At 49.0% G+C, this 18,603-nt stretch overlaps 1 protein-coding gene across 5 annotated transcripts in view; it reads right to left on the reverse strand.

Annotated features, from left to right (window-relative positions):
• Positions 1 to 501: 501 nt before the first annotated feature.
• LOC147108425 (lipoprotein lipase-like) overlaps positions 502 to 18,603 on the reverse strand; it is a 389,032-nt gene continuing 370,930 nt past the window's right edge. Inside the window, exons 8-10 of one of the 5 annotated variants that reach the window (XM_086005046.1) lie at positions 4,885 to 5,124; positions 3,534 to 3,635; positions 502 to 719 (exon numbers count right to left, since the gene is read on the reverse strand). In XM_086005046.1, the coding sequence (XP_085861172.1) occupies positions 698 to 719; positions 3,534 to 3,635; positions 4,885 to 5,124 (364 nt within the window). In that variant the 3' untranslated portion in view covers positions 502 to 697. Of the gene's footprint in view, positions 720 to 3,533; positions 3,636 to 4,880; positions 5,125 to 18,603 lie in introns of those variants that run through there. The other 4 variants (XM_086005048.1, XM_086005050.1, XM_086005047.1 and 1 more) reach the window with 4 other exon arrangements.

Raw genomic sequence — 18,603 nt, forward strand, 5'->3', positions numbered from 1 at the left:
GGAGGGGTCAGTGCACTGTAGACTGTATCAACAGGGCGGTGGGTGGGGTCAGTGAGCTGTAGACTGTACCAATAGGGCGATGGGAGGGGTTAGTGCGCTGTAGACTGTACCAACAGGGCGGAGGGAGGGGTCTGTGTGCTGTAGACTGTATCAACAGGGCGGTGGGTGGGGTCAGTGAGCTGTAGACTGTACCAATAGGGCGATGGGAGGGGTTAGTGCGCTGTAGACTGTACCAACAGGGCGGAGGGAGGGGTCTGTGTGCTGTAGACTGTATCAACAGGGCGGTGGGTGGGGTCAGTGAGCTGTAGACTGTACCAATAGGGCGATGGGAGGGGTTAGTGCGTGTAGACTGTACCAACAGGGCGGAGGGAGGGGTCAGTGCGCTGTGGACTGTACCAATAGGGCTGGAGGGAGGGGTAGACTGTGCATCTTTGGATACCATTATATATAAAATATCTAAATTATTTTGGCAATATCGCAATACAAGCAATATCTAACAAACAGGTTCAACAGGTTCTTATTCAACTATCTTACAGTATATTTACAGAAATTTTACAATATATACAAATAAATACTGTGTCAACAAGTAAACACAAGGTCTAAAGGGGGAGTCCAATTGTGGGGACAATCTTTTGCTCGCCAGTGCTGATTCTAGGTGTGTCGATTTGGTCCAGTGGAACATCGCCAGTAACTCCGCTCAGTGGTTGTGACTGTGGGGACTGCAATAGGGAGAAAGATAAAAGGTGAAACACAACGTCAGCGACACAGAGATGGACGTCAGTCAGCTTTCACAGCCCTGCGTAGTAACAGGTGCATCGGTTCTGCTTGTCTGCACCTTAAAGCCTGACCTGCAGCTCTGCTTGAACCTCAATACCTGTCAGCTCGAGGGAAGATGGCAGCCTCCCCATTGCCCCCTCACTGTGGCCCTGATTTAACTCCAGGTGGATTACCCACTCAGGCCGGAGTTAAAATTACAGTTGGGTCTCAACATGCTTATGGGCGCGTGTCCTTGCTGCCTGCTCAAATTGCAAATGTTGCGGTCATGGCAGCTTTCAGAGCCAGGGCGATTTTAACTGCCCACCAACCAGGTTTCTGCTGAGCGAGAAGGGTTAAAATCGCCCCAGTCCCTGTCCCACTCCACCTGGTTATGGCTTCAAGTGTTGAATGGATGGGCGACATCCTACAAAGATCTAAGACATGGAAAGTGGACCAACAGTCAAGCCAAGGTCCCAGCAGTTCCTTGGTAAACTAGTAGCTGCCACAGCCTAGGGTGGCTGGAGACCCTCACTGCTGCTGTAGAATCATATTTAAATTCCAAAAGCGTGTGATATGATTGATTATACTAGGCGAGGCGGCCCTTTAAATTTTAAATCCCTTCTCACCCCCTGCCCTCACCCCTCCCCGCCCACTCACACTGAATACTGCCTTAAAATGGTGGAGCCCAGGAACGCGAGAGCGCTTTGACACCGTGCGCTACTGAGGCACCAATGATGGCAAGTACATCAGATGATGCATTCCAGTCATCAACCAATCAGCCGCTGTCCCTTCTGGTGGATAATTCCAGAAGCAGCAGGGGAGGCGAGGCGTCCCACCGCCACGCTTCCCGCTGGTGACATGGCTGAGTCATACGGACTGAGTCTTTGATCCCAAGTTAATCAAATGGTAGGTTCTTTAAAGGACAAGGGGACTTGGAAATGCTGATACACTTTAACCAAATGGGTTTTCCAATTGCTGTCAGGCTATCAAACTGCTCCAATTCCCAGTTCACACCTCGTCTGCCTGAGTGTTGTTAACATCACCTGAGTGTTGGCCAGAAATCATTTACCTTGGAAGGAGAAACTATCACTCAAAGACTCTCTCGGGTCTTCTGTTCCCCATCTGCTTCACTACAATGTGCTAATAGGGGCCCTGTGAGCAATCATCATACAGCATTTATCACCCAGATTGTTGCCAAGCTCTCAAGGGAGTATTTGAACAGTTTCTTTAGTTTGTAAGATTACATGGGCTGGGCGACTGAACTTTTTTTGACCTTTTTGCTTCTGTATAATATCTTGTCTGTAAATAAATCGGAACAAGTAGTTTACAGCCTGTTTGAGTTGGTCTTCAGAGCTGATGGAAGGATCCCATGTTTTTTCCTGTGAGCATTATACCACAAATATGGGCTAATTGTTCGGCCTGCTTGCACTAACCCAAGCATGACAGAGATTGAAGATGTAGGCCAATTTCTGTGCACAGGCAGCAAACCCCAACCCAGAGGCCAGAGGCCAGCCCACAATTGGGCCTTGGGCCTCGGTAACATTTTTTGCCCGTCTCCCACACCGCCAATCGCCAACCAGTTTCAGCAAGGCACCGAAAACATTTGTTCGGCCCCTCATTTACATATTAGGCGGCCGCCCGGGCCACCTGCAAAGCAGCCTTTACCAATACGGTGGTGCTTGTAATGCAGGCGCAGATTGGGTCTGGGATATTGCACCCTAAAATTGGTCCTTTTTGCCCCCATCTTCTGCCCACAAAATGAGGGCAGCCAGGACTCATTTCTACCACATAGATTTTGGTTCATAAGAATTCAGTCTGGTTGTGAACACAGGTGCAGGAGTTGGGAAAAAGCCCGAACTGGAACAGAGACTCAGGGTAAAACATTGTAACGCCACTGATCTTTTTCCCTGCTATGATTCTCGGAACCCAATACTGAATTCCTGAAAACTGGACGATGGGTTTTGAACAGTTTCCACTCCCGAGTCTGAAGTTCAGGAGGAGGGCAGGCATGGAAATGGATTTCAATCGCACAATCCTGAGTCAAAGAGCTTGGAGCAGAGTCCAAACCCCAGATCTCCACTCTGCAGGTAGTTTTATATCACAATCTGATGACAGGGGGCAGGGAACGGCACCAATGCTCGACCATAGGAGGCAGCACCCACAGCTCAGGCTCTCCCACTGCTCAACCACAGGAGGCAGCACCCACACCTCAGGCACTCCCACTGCTTGACCATAGGAGGCGGCACCCACACCTCAGGCACTCCCACTGCTCGACCACAGGAGGCAGCACTCCCACTGCTCAACTGTAGGAGGCAGCACCCACATCTCAGGCACTCCCACTGCTCGACCATAGGAGGCAGTACCCACATCTCAGGCACTCCCACTGCTCGACCATAGGAGGCAGCACCCACATCTCAGGCACTCCCACTGCTCGACCATAGGAGGCAGTACCCACACCTCAGGCACTCCCACTGCTCGACCATAGGAGGCAGCACCCACATCTCAGGCACTCCCACTGCTCGACCATAGGAGGCAGCACCCACACCTCAGGCACTCCCACTGCTCGACCACAGGAGGCAGCACCCACACCTCAGGCACTCCCATTGCTCGACCACAGGAGGCAGCACCCACACCTCAGGCACTCCCACTGCTCGACCATAGGAGGCAGCACCCACATCTCAGGCACTCCCACTGCTCGACCATAGGAGGCAGCACCGTTTTGTGGAGACGGGGGAAGGAGGACAAGAAGTTCAGAGTTAGTTGCAGCTCATCCTTACCTCACAGTAGATGCCAGCTCTAGGCTGTCTGGACATTTGATGAAGATGGCTTCCTGAGAGGGGGAGATTCCAGCCAAGGAGTCCTTCAAACAGAACGCCATCCTAGAGGGACAGAGACAAATCAGTGGGTGGGTCATTATGGAAACCCAAGCTGGCTCTAAATATAACTGAACGGAAAAGGCAACTCAAATGGCTTTCTTTTAATATTTCATTGTCTAATAATCTTTCACCGAGGGTTTGGTGTAATCATCTTTTTCTCATATTTACAAAATATTTTTATTTATGGATTCTCCGTTAATGCGGCCTCACAAAGCAGGGTAACCAGGGGCCTTTAAATCGTCAGTGTGGTACAGGGTTGAGCGCTGACTCTGGTCCATCGAGAGCTTGCTGCCCACCCTGGTACGGGGAGATTCCCCAACTGTAACTTGCCTCATGTTCACGTGTCAATCAAACCAACTGCGTTAACCAATCTTCCAATAACTCAGACTCCCGTGCCCAACCTCTGCCTTGGGACACCCCGTTACAGCTTCAGCACTGATCCACAACAATGCCCAAATAAAAACAGTTATTTAAGAACACTAGTGCGATCCTTCCACTGAGTGTGGAAACATGGAGACCAAGGGGAGACACGGTGCACTGTGACACTGTTCTGCACCCAGGTCCTGACTGAGTCCAGCTGGGACACAGGGCACGAGAGGTCCTCTCTCCGGCCAGCAGTGCTGATGGGATGAGCTCGGATGGACTCGGGCAGCACTCAGCGCCAGGAGAAAACTGCTGTCTCAGTTCACGTGAATTAACAGAGATTGCTCCGGAGGCTCCACAGTGAGAGACGAAGCTGGTTTAATGAGAAACTCCACTGTTTCATCCCAGTGATGATGCAAATGAAACTACACGGCCAGAATAATACCAAGGTTATTCCAGTCTATCCTGTTAACGATGCATTTAAAAGGAAGCTAGGTAAGCACATCAGGGAGCAAGGAATAGAAGTTTATGTTGATAGGGTGAGATGAAGAGGGGTTGGGAGGAGGCTCGTGTGGAGCATGAACATCGGCATGGACCAGATGGGCCGAATGGCCTGTTTCTGTGCTGTACATTCTATGTAATTCTATTTATGTCACACAAGACAACGCCAATAGTAGCCGAGTAGCCATCGTATTTCCCAGAACACCAGTGCTGAGGGGAAGAGCATCCTTGATCTGCACCACGTCCTTATAATCGATCATTTATATCTTAAGAGAGGAAGGACAACTGCTCTTTGTATCTGTAATTGAGCTGGCGGTCCCTCGCACATGTATCAAAGCACGCCAAATCAGCTTAGAGAATATTTTTGTGCAAATCCCTCCCTCCTTACTTCTTTTGTGTTTCTCCAGACTTCACCCGGATCCTGCGAACGTGGATATCAGATTTGGAAAGGATTGAGCTGGTCCAGAGTGGCAGCTTGTACCAGGATATGGAACTCTTCATGCTTTTCCAGAGTGAATTCCAGGTTAAGGACGACTCCCACTTAAACTTAATCAGCAACAGATCTCCAATGTCCACCTCCGTCACCACCAGGAATGAGTGGGTTTTGTTGGGCGCAAACCTCTCCATGCTAAATAATGGAATGAGACAACTCGAGTGAGAATTGCTAGTGTTACAAAAGGGAAGACAAGTTATCGGTTGTGTAAGTTCTTCAGGTGTCAACTGTGGATTTAAATTATCGGACCTTGGACGCGGGGGCTTAATGTAAACTCTTGTCACATTGAGTATTCGGCAGTTGTAGCATGGTGGGTGGCACGGTACTTGGAGACCCACACAGCACATTAAGTGGCAGTAGATTGACAGAGGCAGTGCAGTTGTAGCCTGCCAACCCATGGAGATTCCCTCATCGCATTTGTGTTGCTGTGGGAGAAAAGGAGTTCTCACCAAGGTCACTCTTGTGTGCCAAAGTCAGATAGGCACCGCCAGTTAATTGGTTCAACAAAGATCAGTCACAATTCTTCTTTTCGGGTCTAACAGACCAACAGAGTGAAGTTCAAGTGGGGTGGTGTAGGGGATGGGGGTGAAACTGATCCCCAATTGTGTGTGGTTAACAGACATAAAGAAAACACAAATTGTAAAATAGAAAGGAAATCAAAGATGCAAAATGGGGAATGGAAAAAAAAATAATATTCAAGACAGCAAACCAGGCTGTCCCAAAGTAAAGAGTGCCTGATTACAGACTCTTGGCCATCGATTGAGATCAGACAACAGACAACTCAACATGGTATTAGCTTAAAGCAGTGATAAACATGGATAGATTTTGATCTAGATGGCAATGGCTCTGAAGTCTCAACTATCTTTTCGATGAGATGTTAAACCGAGGCCCCATTAGAGTCTTAAACTTAAATAAAGCCAATTACATAGGTATGAGGGGCGAGTTGGCTAAGGTAGATTGGAAAAATAGTAGATAAGCAGTGGCTAGCATTTAAAGAAATATTTCATAATTCTCAATCAAAAATACATTCCATTGAGAAACAAAGGCCTAGAAATTCAGTTGGCTGCGCCAGGCGTTAGCGCCTTAGGAGGAGCAGATCTCGAGCGCGAGGCGCTTAGCGCCCGGGCGCTGCGCGATCTGCGCCTCGCCCCAACTTCAGTAGACATTTAGCGCCGGCGCAAAGTCTTTGCACGCGCTCAGCTGCGCGCGCAGATCATGACGTCATTTCGTCGTGCAACGCCCTTTGTGCGCCCGCAACCGGAACTTCACTCGCGCCGCCCCATTGTGCGCCGGGCGGCCCTAACGACTGTGAAGTGGAACGGTACACAGCCGAGGCGGACCGCGGGGAGCGCAAATTAAAGGGCACTTACCCTGCACTATAAATGGCAGCAATTTTGCAGCATTCACTCTTGTGCAACGGATTTTTGGAGAGAGACCAAGGAAGAGAGCTTACTGCTTTGGCCCAACACTAGGACAGGTCTTTTTGGCTTCAGGCCAGAGCTGTGCAATTCTCTTTGCCTTCATTGAGGTCTCAGTGTTTGCCAGCATATTATGGGGGCTGCATTGGGTGCCAACGCTGAGTTTCAGCCTTATGTCGGAAGGGCTTACAGACGCCGTGAGAGTGTGGCAGCCCTGGCTAGATGCAGAGGGGGCAACAGGCATCGCCAAGTGAGGCCTTACCCACCCAGGGTATACCACCAGCAGTTCTCCTATCTCAACATGTCTGCCGCGCAGTGTGTTAGGAGGCTGCGATTCAGAAGGGAGGTGGTCACAGACATCTGCCAGCTGCTTCACAGAGATCTGCGTCCACAGCTGATGCGCAGGACGTCTCTGTCGGTGGCAGTGAAGGTGACGGTGGCTCTCAACTTCTATGCCACCGGCTCCTTCCAATCCGCTACTGGGGACATCGCTAACATCTCCCAGTTCGCCGTGCATTGCTGCATCTGCCAGGTGACCAATGCCCTTTTCAGAAGGAGACGTCAATTCATCTCCTTCCCCATGACCCTGGACAAGCAGCAGCAGCGTGCAGTGGGATTTGCAAGAATAGCGGGCTTCCCCATGGTGCAGGGCGCCATTGACTGCACGCATGTGGCTTTGCGGGCACCTCTGGAGCATGCCGAGGATTACCGCAACCGGAAGGGCTACCATTCCCTCAATGTACAGCTGGTGTGTGACCACAGGCAGCGCATCCTAGCTGTCAATGCCCGCTTTCCAGGCAGCAGCCACGATGCCTTTATCCTGCGACAGACAACTGCGGCTGACATGTTCCAGGCACAGCCTCACCCAAGAGGATGGCTTATCGGGGACAAAGGCTATCCTTTGTGTACCTGGCTCATGACCCCGCTCCGCGCGCCCACGACCCCTGCTGAAGAGGCATACAACGAGAGCCATCAAGCGACCAGGAACCTCATCGAACAAACAATCGGCGTCCTGAAGCAACGGTTCCACTGTCTGGATCGCTCCGGGGGAGCCCTCCAGTATTCGCAGGAGCGAGTCTCCCAATTCGTCGTCGTTTGCTGCATGCTGCACAACCTGGCTATCCGCAGGACTCAGGCACTGCCACCTCACGTTGGACCACCACCTCAGGAGGAGGAGCATGAGGAGGAGGAGGACGAGGAGTACCAGCCCAGGAGGGAGGCAGAAGGTCCAAGGGCCGCCCGTCGGCGGCTTATTGAACGTCATTTCTAGGCCCCTGTCAGGGAATGGCTTGTGCCAATGAAAGAACATGATTGCAGCCGCTGTGCAAGCCCTCAGCCGGTTAAGGCAACAAACACTTCAAAGATCAAACATGGACAATGTGAATAAATAAAATGGTTTATTGTACAAACTCAGGGCTCTTCCCACATGAAAACCAAGATCACACGAAACCCCCAAAAAACACTCACACACATGAGTCACTCCCTCAACCTGGGGAGGATTAACCAAAGATGTAAATAAAAATGGCCTCATCCTCGGCCTTCAAAAAACAACCATTCCACAAAACACAACATTTGGACACACCCTCTACTTTGTGTCCCGCGAGGGCGATGCCCTCTGCAAACTTTGCCGGCCCCTGGACGCCCTGCTGCTCCTCCTCAAAGTGAGGCCAGTGGCTGCTGCAAGGCTGGGGGAAGGCTCCTGAGGGGCACATGTCGTGACGGCAGATGCCCTTGGGGGTCGGCCTAGACGAGGTCTGGCCCTCGAGGGGCCGGCTGTTGAATGCTGCAGCTGTGGCTGGCCAGCATCAGTCGCTGCAGCAGCTCGTGGCAGCTCCACTGGGGGAGTGGCAGTGGCGGCTGGAGCAATGGGGGCAAGCTGGCGGATGGCAGGCGCTCGCTGGTCGCCTGAGACACTGGCACTCGGCCGGGCCAGCACTGCAGCATGCGCAGCAATCTGCCGAGGGACAGACCGCTGTGCTGCTGCAGCGCGCCGGGTGCCCTGGCGATGCCTGGCTGACACAGCGAGTGTGGCAGCAGTGAGTGCCCGTGTTGCCCTGTTCTGTGACCGCATCAGAGCAGCCAGTGACTGCACGGCATCACTGATCACCTGGCCAGTTGCTGCCTGACCTGCCCCGAATTCCGCCAAACTGGTGGCCTGTGAGGCCCCGAATTCGGTCACACGCCGAGACAGGGACTCGATGGCCTCAGGCATCCGTGACACTACCCCCATGAGCTCCGTGTGCCGGCGCTCTGAGTCCGCGGACATGTCCTCGAGGCGGCGCATCTCCTCGGCGTTGACCGTCTCCGGGCTGGAGGCCGGACTCTCCCTCTGGGGAGAAGGCCGCCGAGCTGGCCGACCCTTCCTGCATTGCTGGACGCCGCTGGGCCCAGCAATTGGACTCCCCTCCGACCCTTCCCCCCTCTGGGGAGAAGGCCGCTGAGCTTCCACCCCCCTCCCGCGTTTCTGCAGGCCGCTGGTCCCAGGAGCTACACTCCCCTCCGACACTTCCCCCACGCTCCCCTCCAGGGAAGACGTCTCCCCTACAGTGGCATGGCTTGCCGCGGCTGAGGGTTCCCCTGATGGGCCGCCTTCCTCTTACTCCTCCTCCTCCTCCTCTTCCGAGGGGCTGTCACTGGCAACTTCAGGGACCTCCTCCTCACCATCTGAAAGCAGGAAGGCACAAGAGTAGCTTTAGAGTGAGGAGAGGGTGTCAGCGAGGGATGCATGAGTGGTGGCATTCAGCGCATTGGTCGGACAGTGGCAAAGGATGTAGATCTGATGCGCAAGTGGGACGAGAGAGGTCCAAAAAATGATGTCCTTACCATTGGTGCCCAGAACAGGGTCGGCATCCCCAGATGCAATGGGGCCAATCACCTGGGCACCCATGATGCGCTCCACGCGCTGTTGCAGCTCGGTGAGCGGCTGGATCTGGGGTCCGCCTCCCCCGGTCACAGTCCGGCTCCTCTTATTATTGGCCAGCTTGGCCTGCAAGAGAAAGGACGGCCTCTAAGTACAGTGTGTAGCCCTGATCTTGTGTGCACTGCCTCCCATGGTCGAATAGCCTGGCCAGTGTGTAGCCCTGATCTTGTGTGCACTGCCTCCCATGGTCGAATAGCCTGGCCAGTGTGTTAAGTGTACAATGTGCAATTGATGTTCATGACTGACCCATAGCTGCTGCATGAGGGCTGGCCATTAGGGCTTTCAGGTCCCTTTGCCTATAATGTGAGGTGCACATGCAAGGATGAGGAGGACACTGGAAAGGGTACTCACCCTGACAATCCTGGCGAGGTCATTTAGTTTCTTGCGGCATTGTACCGCGCTCCTGGGGACCTCACTGTTCGATGTCACCCTGGTGGCGACATGCCTCCAGGCTCTCCGGTAGACGCGGGTCGGCGGCTTCCTCCCATCGGCTTCCTCCCATTGTCTGGGAACAAAATATGGTGTCTCTTCTCCACAGCGCTAACCAGCACCCTCAGATCAAGCTCTGAGAAGCGCTGCGCTCGTTCACGGGCCTTCTCCATACTTTGAGGCGCTATATGGGTCCAGCAGCAGTGTTCAGGCCTAGCTGGAGGGCTCCAGTGTGCAGGGCGTGGCAGCAGACCAAGTCGACCCTTCCCCCTTAAGAGCTGGCCGGCGCCAGGGTGTCTGCTGTCAATCAAGAAATGGCCGCAGCTGCGCTGCGCCCGGCCTCGGCGGTATCGCTCAGCACCTCCGGCTTAGCGCCTAAAGAGAGCCGTGCATCGCCAGTTTTAGCGCTCGAGCAAACTCTTAAGGCGAAGCTAATGAATATCGGCGAAGTGGCCTCGAATTTGCGCCGGGCGCAAACTTTAGCGACCGCCCGACTTTACCGCCCCAAAAGTGGCTATAATGAATTTCTAGGCCAAAAACTCCACAGGAAAAGTGATCCAACCGTGGCGAACTAAAGAAGTTAAGGATAGCATTAGATTGAAAGAAGATTATAATGTTGTAAAGAATAATAGTAAGCCTGAGGATTGGGAGAGTTTCAGAAATAAGCAAAGGATGACCATAAAATTGATAAAAAGGGAAAAAATAGAATGAGAGAAAACTAGCAAAGTAATAAAAACAGATTGTAAGAGCTTCTACAAGTATGTAAAAAGGAAGAGTGTAGCAAAAGTAAATGTTGGTCCCTTAGGGGCTGAGACAGGAGAAATTATGGAGAATAAGGAAATGGCAGAAATGTTAAACAAATATTTTTCATAGTAGAAGACACAAAAAGCATACCAAAAATAGTGGGGAACCAAGGGTTTAATGAGGGTGAAGAACTTAACGCAATTAATATAAGTAGAGAAAAAGTACCAGAGAAACTAATGGGACTAAAAGCCAACAAATCCCCTGGACCTGACGGCCTACATCCTAGAGTTCTAAAAGAGGTGGCTGCATTGGTGTTGATCTTCCAAAATGTCCAAATTCTAGAATGGTCCCAGCGGATTGGAAGGTAGCAAATGTAACACTGCTGTTCAAGAAAGGAGGGAGAGAGAAAACGGAACTACAGACCAGTTAGCCTGACATCAGTCATCGGGGAAATGCTGGAATCCATTGTTAAGGAAGTGGTATCAGGGCACTTAGAAAATCATAACATGATTAGGCAGAGTCAACATGGTTTTATGAAAGGGAAATGGTGTTTGACAAATTTATTAGAGTTTTTTGAGGATGTAACTAGCAGGGAAGATAAAGGGGAGACAGTGGATGTAGTACATTTGGATTTCCAAAATGTTGTGTATGTAATATGTGTGCTACTTTGAACCTATGGACAGGACTGCACTACTTGTAGGGCATAGTGATACGCAGTACCACTCCTGGCCATAGGGGTATAAATAGTACTGTGGGTACTGATCTCCCCTCAGTTCCCGCCTGTGGGCATGAAGTAAAGACCTACGTGCAGTCCCTACCTCCAACCAGTAAAGACCTGTTTGAGTTATACGTTTAAGTCTTTGTGTTAATTGTTCAATACAATACACATACTTAACACTGGCGACGAGTCAGGTTCTTACCCTGCGGCAGTTGAAGAGAGGTTTCAAACATCACCACCCCACTAGAAGCGACAGGCTTTAGGACTCTGAAGCCTCCATCAGCGACTGAGCACTGGAGTGCAGCAGCCATCCTGACAGCTTCCAGCGACTGACAGAAGTCTTTCTGCAGTTTCCTTGTTCAACCTAGGTGGTGGGGTAAGCCATGCAGCGTTGGCTGCAAAGACAGGGCTGGGGAAGTTGGAGAAGATAAGGGCGATCGCAATCCCTGATAAGAGCCACGGTGAAACGCGCGAGCGGGTAAGCCAGAGCCCGGGAGGGAGCGAGCAAGAGCCGCGCGAGCGGGTGAGCCAGAGGCCGGGAGCCGCTTCAAGTGCGAGGCGCAGCGCGGGCCAGCGATCGGGACCAAAGATAAGGGCCGCACTCGGACTGAAAGGCGCGGCGGCTGCAGAAGCTCAAGGTGCGAGAGCCGCGGTGCACAGCGCGGGCTATCGATCGCGGCGGAGATAAGGGCCGCACTCGGGGGCTGAAGGGAGACGGTGTCGGGGGACGGGTGAAGACCGCCAAGCGCGGGAAAACCGCCATTTTGTGGGCGGAGGATGACGGCAAGAGCGGGAAGCCGACATCTTGGATAGCAGTAAAAAAAAAAAAAAATCTGAGAAATTGCAAATCTGATAAAGTACTACAATGCCTAAACACGGGAATATTAGCAACTTTGATAGTGACATCGAAGATTGGGCCATATATGTTGAAAGAGTAAAAAATTATTGTAAGGCCAATAAAATTCGTGACCAAGATAAAGCTCTAACATTATTAAATTTAATGGGTGCGAAGACATACGGGCAATTGAAACACCTGTTATCACCAGATGAACCGGCGGATAAGACGTTCGATGAGATTGTTACTGTCCTGAAAGATCATCTAAACCCCACGCCGCTGATGCTAGTGGAACGATTTAAATTTTATGACAGAAGGCAGCTACAGCATGAAAGCAATGCTGAATATTTGCTGGAATTGCGTAAATTAGCGAAATATTGTCAGTTTGGAACGGGACTGACAGATGCACTACGAGACAAATTTGTGTGTGGTTTATTTAAACAAGATACACAAAAGCGACTGCTCGAGGAGAATGAGCTGACGCTTGAGAAGGCGGTCACTATGGCAGCAGCACACGAAGCCGCAGCGAGAGGCACGGCAGTAATGCAGCTACGGTCACCGGAGCTCAGTGCACACAAATTGGGTGTGAGTTCTGGCAAATGTTATCGTTGTGGAAAGACAACGCATGATCAGAACCAGTGTTGGTTTAAAACCAAGAATGTAGAACTTGTGGTAGGCTTGGACATATAGCTAGAGTATGCAGGTCAGCGAAGAAGACCAGCAACAAGAAGTCACCGCAAGGGAAATACGCAAAGGTACACAAGGTGGCCGAACAGGAGTCCGATTCAGACGCAAGCAGTATTGAACTGGCTAGCTTAAGGGTACTCAACGTTGGTAAGGGTGCAGACCTCCAGACAATTTGGGTTACTCTTCAGATAGAAGGAGTCCAAGTAAAAATGGAATTGGACACTGGATCGGCATTGTCGGTCATGAATAAGAAAGATTACAGAAGGTTATTCCAACATATTCCCCTACAGGATACGGAGATTATATTGACAACCTACACGGGGCAGAGAGTGTACCCCATTGGGACAATAAAGGTTGCAGTGGCCAACAAGGGTGAAGGAAGTCAAATAATGGACTTATATGTGCTACTGGAGGGAGGTCCACCACTACTAGGCCGGGAGTGGTTTAGAAACATAAATATGGACTGGCATTCGCTAAAAGCCATAAAGAGTGAGAACTTGGTGCAGATAATCAGCCCAGACTCTAGAACTGATGATGGTAAGACCAACCCATGTGCAAAAGACAAAGTTTCAGCAAAGAATTCCACTGAGCAACAACAACATAGTTTAACAGAGAATTCTGAGTCTGTCAAGTCTACTGATATGCACATTTTTGAGGGACACTGGGCTCGAACTCAACTCCATTTCAAACTACAACAGCAATTAGAACAAATGATTCGCCGTTTTGAGCAAGAGATGAATGAAATAAAAAAGTTCTTTGTTACAGAGTGGGAGAATCTGGAAAGTCAGCAGAAGCAGCTGATGGAGAAAATGGAGCAGGAGCACACCAACCATCTGCGCGAGGAGGCCGAACGAATCAAAGCTGATTCAGGTTCTGAAGGTGCGTGCCATAATCTGGTGTCAGAAGAGTTAACGGTCAGCCAACTCCTTCATATGCTGAGGGACAAGACTCTGAAATGGGAAAAACTTGAACACGAGCTGCGATCTTCAAAGGAAAAGGGTTCGGAGTTCTCAAAAGTCATTGAGATGGCTGATGTGATGACACAGACTGAAACGACTGCAACAGAGCAGCCATTGGATGCAAAAAGTACGCTGACTCACGTCAATGTAGAACAACAGACCGCTGAAACAGCTGCTCCGGTAGAGGGATTGCATAGTCCGATCAATCAATCTCCAAAGGAAGTTGAAGTATTAAAATCACAAATGAGGTCACTAGTAAACGACTTGCTGAAAGCCCAGAAAAAGCTGGATGCAGAGGTACACATGAAGAAGTCTCTTCAGGAAAGATGTCTGGATTTGGAACAAGAGCTGGCTAACGTCCAGCTGGGTATGGAGGAAATAGACGACCCTCTCGCTGACCTGTCGGACGACTCCGAATATTACTATGTCCTGTCCTGCCCAACTTGTAACTTCGACTCCCACCATACAGAAATCATGGAGGAGCACCGAAAGTCTACGGAACATCGGGAGAAGGTGGCTCTACGACGGAAACAGGAGGAAGAGAAGGAGGAACTGCGCATGCAGCTGGCAGCTGTGGCAGCTGACAATGGAGCCCAGAGAGTCTCCAAGAAGCAGAAAAGGAAAAGTAAAAACAGAAGATGACCCATCTGAACCATTATTACCTCTACCAGATCACACACGTGGTCCCTCCGAACGGAGCCAATTCAGTTCGGAAGTTCAAACTGTTAAATCCATGGAAGGACTATTGAATGAGTCACTCCAGCAACGTGAACCGACTACACCACAGAGATTGAATCTGTGAACTGTTTTCCACAGAGACTGAATCTGTGATCTGTTTTGACATGAAGTTATCTATGTATCTATGTTATTCTGTTATGTAAACCTGAAGTTATATATGTATATATGTTATTACGTTATGTTAAATGGGGAGATGACTGTAAAGCTAGGAAGGGAGGAATGTTGTGTATGTAATATGTGTGCTACTTTGAACCTATGGACAGGACTGCACTACTTGTAACTTCGACTCCCACCATACAGAAATCATGGAGGAGCACCGAAAGTCTACGGAACATCGGGAGAAGCATGGATAGAGGATTGGTTAACGGACAGAAAACAAAGAGTAGGGATAAATGGGTCTTTTTCAGGTTGGCAGGCTGTAACTAGTGGGGTGCCGCAAGGATCAGTGCTGGGGCCTCAGCTATTTACAATCTATATTAATGACCTAGATGAAGGGACCGAGTGTAATGTATCCACATTTGCTGACGGTACACAGCTAGGTGGGACAGTAAGCTGTGAGGAGAACACAAAGAGTCTGCAAAGGGATATAGATAGACCAAGTGAGTGGGCAGTAAGGTGGCAGATGGAGTATAATGTAGAGAAATGTGAGGTTATTCACTTTGGTAGGAAGAATAGAAAAACAGAATATTTTTTAAATGGTGAGAAACTTTTAAAAGTTGGTGTTCAGAGAGATTTGGGTGTCCTTGTGCAAGAAACACAGAAAGCTAGCATGCAGGTACAACAAGCAATAAGGAAGGCAAATGGCATGTTGGCCTTTATTGCAAGGGGTTGGAGTACAAGAGTAAGGAAGTCCTGCTACAATTGAACAGGGCCTTGGTGAGACCACACCTGGAGTACTGTGCAGTTTTGGTCTCCTTATCTAAGGAAAGATATACTTGCCTTGGAGGCGGTGCAACGAAGGTTCACTGGATTGATTCCCGGGATAAGAGGGCTGTCCGAGGATGAGAGATTGTGTAGAATGGGCCTATACTCTCTGGAGTTTAGAAGAATGAGAGGTGATCTCATTGAAACATACAAGATCCTGAAGGGGATTGACAGGATAGATGCTGAAAGGTTGTTTCCCTTGGCTGGAGTGTCTAGAACCAGGGGGCATAGTCTCAGGATAAGGGGTAGGCCATTTAAGACTGAGATGAGGAGGAATTTTTTCACTCAGCAGGTTGTGAATCTTTGGAATTCTCTGCCGCAAAGGGCTGTGGATGCTGAATCTTTGAGTATATGCAAGGCTGAGATAGGGGAATCAAGGGATTTGGAGATCGGGCGGGAAAGTGGAGTTGAGGTCGATGATCAGCCATGATCTTATTGAATGGTGGAGCAGGCTCGAGGGGCCATATGGTCTACTACTGCTCCTATTTCTTATAACCTCTCAAGTGGATGTAAAAGATCCCATGGCACTATTCGAAGAAGAGCAGGTGAGTTCTCCCCGGTGACCTGGTCAATATATATCCCTTAACAAACACTACTAAAACAGATGATCTGTCATTACCACATTGCTAATGGTGGGATCTTGCTGTGCACAAATTGGCTGCCATGTTTCCTACATTCCAACAGTGACTACACTTCAAAAGTACTTCATTGGCTTTAAAGTGCTTTGCGACGTCCTGAGGTTGTGAAAGGCGCTACAGAAATGTAAGTCTTCTACATCATTGCCATGCAGTTTCAGAGCACTTTGATTTTGTGAAGTCCGAGTTCAACATGGACACAAATTGTCGCCCAACTCAGTTGCACTTTTGATGCCTTTATGAGCTCAAACTTGAAAATGGAACTCTCACATTGACTCAGTAACACAAGGGCTCAGTAACACAAGGACTCAGTAACACAAGGGCTCAGTAACACATTGACTCAGTAACACAAGGACTCAGTAACACAAGGACTCAGTAAAACAAGGGCTCAGGAACACATTGACTCAGTAACACAAGGACACAGTAACACAAGGACTCAGTAACACAAGGAATCAGTAAAACATTGACTCAGTAAGACATGGACTCAGTAACACAAGGATTCAGTAACACAAGGACTCAGTAAAATAAGGACTCAGTAACACATTGACTCAGTAACATAAGGACTCAATAAAACAAGGACTCAGTAACACAAGGACTCAGTAACACATTGACTCAGTAACACAAGGACTCAGTAACACAAGGATTCAGAAACACAAGGACTCAGTAACACATTGACTCAGTAACACAAGGACTCAGTAACACAAGGACTCAGCAACACAAGGAATCAGTAAAACAAGGACTCAGTAATACATTGACACAGTAACACATTGACTCAGTAACACAAGGACTCAGTAACACATTGACTCAGTAACACAAGGACTCAGTAAAACATTGACTCAGTAACACAAGGACTCAGTAACACAAGGACTCAGTAACACAAGGATTCAGTAACACAAGGACTCAGTGACACAAGGACTCAGTAAAACAAGGACACAGTAACACATTGACTCAGTAACACAAGGACTCAGTAAAACAAGGATTCAGTAAAACATTGACTCAGTAACACAAGGACTCAGTAACACAAGGCTCAGTAACACAAGGACTCAGTAACACAAGGACTCAGTAACACAAGGACTCAGTAACACATTGACTCAGTAACACATTGACACAGCAACACATTGACTCAGTAACACAAGGACTCAGTAACACATTGACTCAGTAACACAAGGACTCAGTAACACATTGACTCAGTAACACAAGGACTCAGTAAAACAAGGACTCAGTAACACAAGGACTAAGTAACACAAGGACTCAGTAACACAAGGACTCAGTAACACAAGGACTCAGTAACACAAGGATTCAGTAACACAAGGACTCAGTAACACATGGACTCAGTAACACAAGGACTCAGTAACACAAGGACTCAGTAACACATGGAATCAGTAACATAAGGACTCAGTAACATAAGGACTCAGTAACACAAGGACTCAGTAACACAAGGACTCAGTAACACAAGGACTCAGTAACACAAGGACTCAGTAAGACAAGGACTCAGTCACACAAGGACTCAGTAACACAAGGACTCAGTAACACAAGGACTCAGTAAAACATTGACTCAGCAACACAAGGACTCAGTAACACAAGGAAAAAGTAACAAAAGGAGTCAGTAACACAAGGACTGAGTAACACAAGGACTCAGTAACACATTGACTCAGTAACACAAGGACTCAGTAATACAAGGACTCAGTAACACAAGGATTCTGTAACACAAGGACTCAGTAACACAAGGACTCTTTAACACATTGACTCAGTAACACAAGGACTCAGTAAAACATTGACTCAGTAACACAAGGACTCAGTAACACAAGGACTCAGTAACACAAGGATTCAGTAACACAAGGACTCAGTGACACAAGGACTCAGTAAAACAAGGACACAGTAACACATTGACTCAGTAACACAAGGACTCAGTAAAACAAGGATTCAGTAAAACATTGACTCAGTAACACAAGGACTCAGTAACACAAGGCTCAGTAACACAAGGACTCAGTAACACAAGGACTCAGTAACACAAGGACTCAGTAACACATTGACTCAGTAACACATTGACACAGCAACACATTGACTCAGTAACACAAGGACTCAGTAACACATTGACTCAGTAACACAAGGACTCAGTAACACATTGACTCAGTAACACAAGGACTCAGTAAAACAAGGACTCAGTAACACAAGGACTAAGTAACACAAGGACTCAGTAACACAAGGACTCAGTAACACAAGGACTCAGTAACACAAGGATTCAGTAACACAAGGACTCAGTAACACATGGACTCAGTAACACAAGGACTCAGTAACACAAGGACTCAGTAACACATGGAATCAGTAACATAAGGACTCAGTAACATAAGGACTCAGTAACACAAGGACTCAGTAACACAAGGACTCAGTAACACAAGGACTCAGTAACACAAGGACTCAGTAAGACAAGGACTCAGTCACACAAGGACTCAGTAACACAAGGACTCAGTAACACAAGGACTCAGTAAAACATTGACTCAGCAACACAAGGACTCAGTAACACAAGGAAAAAGTAACAAAAGGAGTCAGTAACACAAGGACTGAGTAACACAAGGACTCAGTAACACATTGACTCAGTAACACAAG

The sequence above is a fragment of the Somniosus microcephalus genome, chromosome 13 (assembly GCF_052327205.1).
Source record: "Somniosus microcephalus isolate GS21.2 chromosome 13, FLI_Smic_1.0, whole genome shotgun sequence".
NCBI lineage: Eukaryota > Metazoa > Chordata > Chondrichthyes > Squaliformes > Somniosidae > Somniosus > Somniosus microcephalus.